This window comes from Amblyomma mixtum, chromosome 3, assembly GCF_055824585.1.
Source record: "Amblyomma mixtum isolate Tamu chromosome 3, ASM5582458v1, whole genome shotgun sequence".
Taxonomy (NCBI): Eukaryota; Metazoa; Arthropoda; class Arachnida; order Ixodida; family Ixodidae; genus Amblyomma; species Amblyomma mixtum.
In genome coordinates this window covers 39,698,571-39,704,570 of record NC_143014.1, presented here as the reverse complement: position 1 = coordinate 39,704,570, position 6,000 = coordinate 39,698,571, and the positions used below count along the sequence as shown (strand labels likewise).

At 50.9% G+C, this 6,000-nt stretch overlaps 1 protein-coding gene across 1 annotated transcript; it reads right to left on the bottom strand.

Moving 5' to 3' along the window:
• Nucleotides 1-1,963: 1,963 nt before the first annotated feature.
• On the bottom strand, nt 1,964-2,377 carry LOC149349789 (importin-7-like). The gene has a single exon (XM_089575494.1). It carries the CDS (start codon nt 2,375-2,377, stop codon nt 1,964-1,966), a length of 414 nt encoding a protein of 137 aa, XP_089431620.1.
• Between the last annotated feature and the right edge of the window lie 3,623 nt (nt 2,378-6,000).

Sequence of the window (6,000 nt, the reverse complement as noted above, 5' to 3'; positions counted from 1 at the left end):
TTATAAAGTGGCTCCTTGGATGTCGCGATATTGAACCTACAAGCAATACAAAATAGAACACGCGGCTTTTGACCTGTTTTGCAATCGCGCGCTCTCATGTTGACTTCATTGGCATGCACAAAACGGTCGTCTCGATCCGCTGAGCGAAACTTTCACGCCCTCCTCCAGAGTGCAAAAGTGGTCCCGACATTTACCTGTCAAAGTGTACCCTCAAAGTACGAGCCAGGCCCGCCTGCATCACGGGACCTTACCGTCTCGAGATCGCCCGCTTTCCGGATCGGCTACAGACAAGAATTCTAGTCCGGCAGGTCATCGCACGAATGTTTGGCCATGGATGTCCCTCATATAGATCCAATTCAAGAACGAAGCGACGAATGCCCCTCAAAGGTACCCCTCAAGCCAATGATCGCGACGTCGTGCTTAATCTCCTTGCAGCTGTTTGCCTGACATCGCAGCAGCTTTCATATGGAAGGTCTAGATGTGGATGGTGTGTACTTGTGTATATAAAGCGTCACGAATCACGCAGACACACAGGCGTGTGTGGCCAACCGCGGACATCAGAAATGACTCCAAAAACGAAGGCATACAAAATTGAGCACGTGTGTGTCTTTCCACCGCATTAACTGCGTCACAGTGAATGGCCCTCAAGGCAAAACATTTGGAAGAGAACTTTATGAAAGCTATGAGCGCATTGTGATCTTAAGCAGCGAAACCGGCAACGTCGTGCTGCAGAGCACTGCAGAATCAAGCGAAGCTAGTGTCAGCAAGCGACAGTGTAGTAGTCAAATGAAAGTTAGGAACGTTCTCGCTCCACATCCTCCGCTATTTAGTTATTGGTAGAAAATCGGTATGTCAATGGTTGAGCATGCGCAGTGGCGCCGTGGGCGCCACCACAAGGGCCAGAGTCCGGGAATGCGGAAGTTCCATTCAGTCGGTCCCGCTAGCCGCTTGCCGAACCGCGATTCCATGGCCATGGGGGAGTGTGGAGGCCTTCTCTGCACGAAAAAAATGTCACCGGAACATGAGTGCGCTCAAGAAAAGGCAACACTAAAAAACGTATAGTGAACAGAAGAAATATGAAGCAAGACCGTAAAAATTAGCTGCCGTTCAACTCTCCTCAACATGGTTACACAGCGAAAGCTATCGCGTATCGGGCAACTATAAGCGGTTTGGCGTCTGTAACGTTGAGCGCGTTCCAGACACTGGATAGGCAGCGCACCCACCCTGCCACACTGACAGGTTGCAGTTAATTGTTGATCGCGAGAGTTTGCTCACCCAATGAACGCTGCGGCCTATTCCAGCAGTTCTGTGTGTCTGCCACAACGTTGTCAGCGCTAATGCATGCAGCCAACATCTCTCTCTCACCACCCCACGTACCTATAAAAGCGATTCAGGCGTCAACTTATCAAGGAAGAAAGTTATGCACACTTCCTTTCCTTAAAATCATCTCAGTGTAAAACGCTGTCAACGCCAACGCCAATGAATGCAATGAACGCCGATGGCCTATAGCTTCCGTAAATTGGCTCTTGAATTAAGGAAACGGCGCAGTACCTGTCTCACAGATCTCGGTGGAAAGACGGGAGTGAAGGAAGAAAGAGAGAAAGAGGTGGCGTGGTGGAGGTCTATATCTTCAGGGCAGCCTTTCTGCAACAACGTTGTCAACGCCAACGCATGAAACGCACATCTATCACTACCGCCACGTAGCTAAAAGCACGGCTTAGGTGTCTACTGCTCCAAAAGAGCAGTTATGCGCCTTTCTTTTGCTTTCCTAGCTCGCGCTCCGTTGGTTTCGTAGTTTAAAGCACGACTAAGCTGTCCACTGTGACAGGGGGCCAGTTACACGACTATATTTTGCTTTCGAAGCTCAAGGTCACTTGAAGGTGAAAACTAGGCACCCGGCGATCGAAGCACGAGGTCCCGTAGTGAAGCTTTCGCTTCAAAAGCGATATAAGCAAAGAATATACTAACGCAGGTAGATATCCTGTGGCCCACAGAAGGGTGGTGTGCCACCAGAGCTGAACGATGGGGGCACCGTCTGGTTCTGGAACACGTATCCACCACTCTCCTCGATCCGGCTCGACTCTGCAGCGGCCTTCCTCTGGCCGGCCAGCATGTTGACCTTCCGTGCGGACCTCTCCTCCACGGCGGACTGTGGGCCCGACGTCAGCGCACCAAACCACATCGGGTCCGGGTTCCGGATGCCTCGCATGACCTCCTTGGAGACCTGGTACTCGTCGACAGGGCGCTCCTCTTCGTCGAAGGACGTCGTGGTCGACTCCGCGCTTTCCTCTGACTCCTTCGTAGAGTTTGAGGATGAGGGAAACGGCGCGCCACGCAATTCTCGCCGCACACTGCTGGCCCTGGTCGTCAGTGTCATCCTGGTCCAAATCGAACACATCCAACAGCACGGCCTTCGCCTTCTTCTACGCTCGCCTTCGGCTCCGGCCTTCGACGGTCGTCGTCGTCTTCCTCTGTCAGCCTCTCGCTCGAGATCCCCGAGTTGCGGAATAATAAAGACACGACGATAAATTAAGCTGGGTTCCTGCTCTCAGCCTGACCGCACAGCGACGTTCCTCGGCCTCGATAACCGAATTTCCGCAGGGATCGCACTTTTTCCCTTGGTGGGGTGGCATGAGCGTGTTTCTGATCCATCTTTTTTGAAACGAGTTCATCTCTGAGAACAATAGATACGTGCGAGATGTTTTCTATCTTCCCTAGGTCCCCTCAAGCACATTCTTCATGCCTGTCCCTCGATGGGTCTGCAGCTCTCCGAGCGGTGCACCGAGCCCAAGGGGTCGCCGTGCGGCAAGGGCTCGTAGCCACCTGGCGCCCCCCCCCCCCCCCCCGCTCTTATTCCTCAAAAATTTATGAATAAAAATTGTTTCGATCTCTCTCTTCCCGTCTTGCTCGAAAGGTCTTGTGTTCATTGGCCGATTTCACTCCTGCTTTGCTGTCCCTTTCCCTACATGACATCTTTTCGTCTGCTTACATTTCCCGGGTTAAGCGGAATAAGCTATCGCAGTAGGCCAGCGTTTGGCCAGCGTGCCCCTTCTTTTAAGGCCTGTCATGTCGTAAGCGATGTTCTTTACGGGATCATGGTGGAAATGAAAATATCTTGCCGTGTAGAATCAATAGCGTGGTATGGCCGGTAAAAACTGGTAATTTTAACTTGATGCTGAAACCCGCGTAAAACGCGATAAAACGATGCTCTGCAGTCGTACTAAACAGGTGCCCTCGTACCCACCATGACCACATAGAGGTATACATAGTCTAGCTATTGTTAAATGCATCAAGGTTTCTAGAGTGGAAGAGAGGCAGCACTCGTAGCATGCCGGCGCGTTACGCATACGTGCGTAAAAGAGCACAGAAGCACGTAAACATTAGCACAGAAGGACCAAAGTTTCCTCCACTGTAGGATGCAGTATCATCCGTTGGACACCTTGCAGCGCTCTTTAAAAAAGGACTTTCCCTTAACGCCATATGGGATATGGTTTCCATCTGCCAATAATGAAGGATGCGTGCCATAAAACTTATGTTGCTCTGCCTCCGCAGTGTATGGAAAACGGGAATGGCTGTGAGACACGCTGATGTGGATGCTCGCTCAACGAGGGAGCAGTTCATCGAAAGCTGGCTAACCTGAAACGTTTTTAAAACACAGCACAGCCAAAGTTTGGCTGCCGTTTAAGTGTTATTGCATTCTTCTTGTGAGTTGTGATTAATTATTTGCTTGAAATCAGCAGGTAAAAAAAATAGCAGTTTAATCTGTGCTACACCTACATTACCCACTGCAGGAATGGATGCGTGCTGTCCAATCTTTTCATCTCATTCATACACAAGAAACAACATAAGGGAGGCTGTCCCTAAAGAAATCTTGATGCACTGGGCCCGCTTGCACGAAGCAGATTAGATGGTCTAGTTACCAGTCTAGCCTTATTCGCAGCCTAGGCCCTCCGCAGGATTTGAAGGAAGGAAAGGCGCATAACGGGCTGACTTTTTCGGTGGACTCCTCAACCGCGCCGTGAGAAAAATTGGCTGTTGCTTAGCTAATTGGCTGTGGTAGCTTTTCAGACAACTCCCAAGTTACCACTTCTCGATCGGTGTTTCTGAGCCGTCCGACCGTTGCTCTTCTTCTCCTTCCACGGCGAGTATCTGCACCTGTTCTATGGGCAAGCGCGCCTTATATACCCCTACTTTCAAATGCGCACTGCGCACGGCTGCGGCGAAAGGTCAAACGGCAGCGAGGCGAGGAGTAGATGCCGCGGCGCACACGCGCAGCAGCGTGCGGCGGCGGCGAAAGGTCAGGCGACGGAGTCAGCGCGCGCCGGCGACGACGGCTGCGGCAGCAGCGGCCATCTGCGCTCCGCGTGTCGTCACTCGGTTCCGCGCATGCGCAGCTGTGGCAAATCTGTAGTGTGGCTCACATGAAGCGCGGTGTTGACGAGCCTAGTGAATGTTTTCGCTTCAAAAAAAAAACATACACCAAAAGCTTCAGTTGCCAGCTGGCATTCGAGTTTGCAATTTTACTCGTTCTCATTTCTGCATCACAACCCAGAAACACGAACTATTGAAATCACAAACACGAGCGCTAGGTTGCAACTGAAGTTTTTAGTCGCTTTTTTTTCTCGCTCACGATGCGGTTGAGGTGTCCTCCGACAAAGACAGCCCTTTATGCGCCTTTCCTTCCTTCAAATCCAGCGAACGGTTCTTAGCTGCGATTATATAAGACTAGACTGGTAACTATGCTGTCCAACTAGCTTCGTGCAAGCGGGCGCTGGTTTCGTAAGGTCACTTGCAAGCCCGATTACGCTGAGCTGAGCTAGTTGGAAAGGAGCATCTTGGAAAATTCCGCGCAACAAAGGGAAGAGTACAAAGGAAGATAAGAGGGCCTGTCTGTTTTTTGTTCCTTTCTACTCGTCAATTTGTTGCGCTGAATTTTCCAAGATGCACCTGTAAGCCCCCAGCAGAGGCACAGCGTGTACAATATGTGTGCTTAGAATCATCACCTGTTATAGGCCACTCGGCGCAAGGATTTCTTTTATGCGTAGCATATTGCAATCACTCAGTTCAGCCCTTGGGCGCGGCCGGGCAGCCACCAAACCACGAGACGTGACGTCACCTAACCACGTAAAAAAGACAAAAAAAGAAAAAAGCAAAAAAAAAACAAACAAAAAAGGCCGGCTGAGCATGGTGGCGGTTGCCACCGCCCCGTTTCAAAGGGGGCGCTCCCATCCATCCATCCATCCATCCATCCATCCATCCATCCATCCATCCATCCATCCATCCATCCATCCATCCATCCATCCATCCATCCATCCATCCATCCATCCATCCATCCATCCATCCATCCATCCATCCATCCATCCATCCATCCATCCATCCATCCATCCATCCATCCATCCATCCATCCATCCATCCATCCATCCATCCATCCATCCATCCATCCATCCATCCATCCATCCATCCATCCATCCATCCATCCATCCATCCATCCATCCATCCATCCATCCATCCATCCATCCATCCATCCATCCATCCATCCATCCATCCATCCATCCATCCATCCATCCATCCATCCATCCATCCATCCATCCATCCATCCATCCATCCATCCATCCATCCATCCATCCATCCATCCATCCATCCATCCATCCATCCATCCATCCATCCATCCATCCATCCATCCATCCATCCATCCATCCATCCATCCATCCATCCATCCATCCATCCATCCATCCATCCATCCATCCATCCATCCATCCATCCATCCATCCATCCATCCATCCATCCATCCATCCATCCATCCATCCATCCATCCATCCATCCATCCATCCATCCATCCATCCATCCATCCATCCATCCATCCATCCATCCATCCATCCATCCATCCATCCATCCATCCATCCATCCATCCATCCATCCATCCATCCATCCATCCATCCATCCATCCATCCATCCATCCATCCATCCATCCATCCATCCATCCATCCATCCATCCATCCA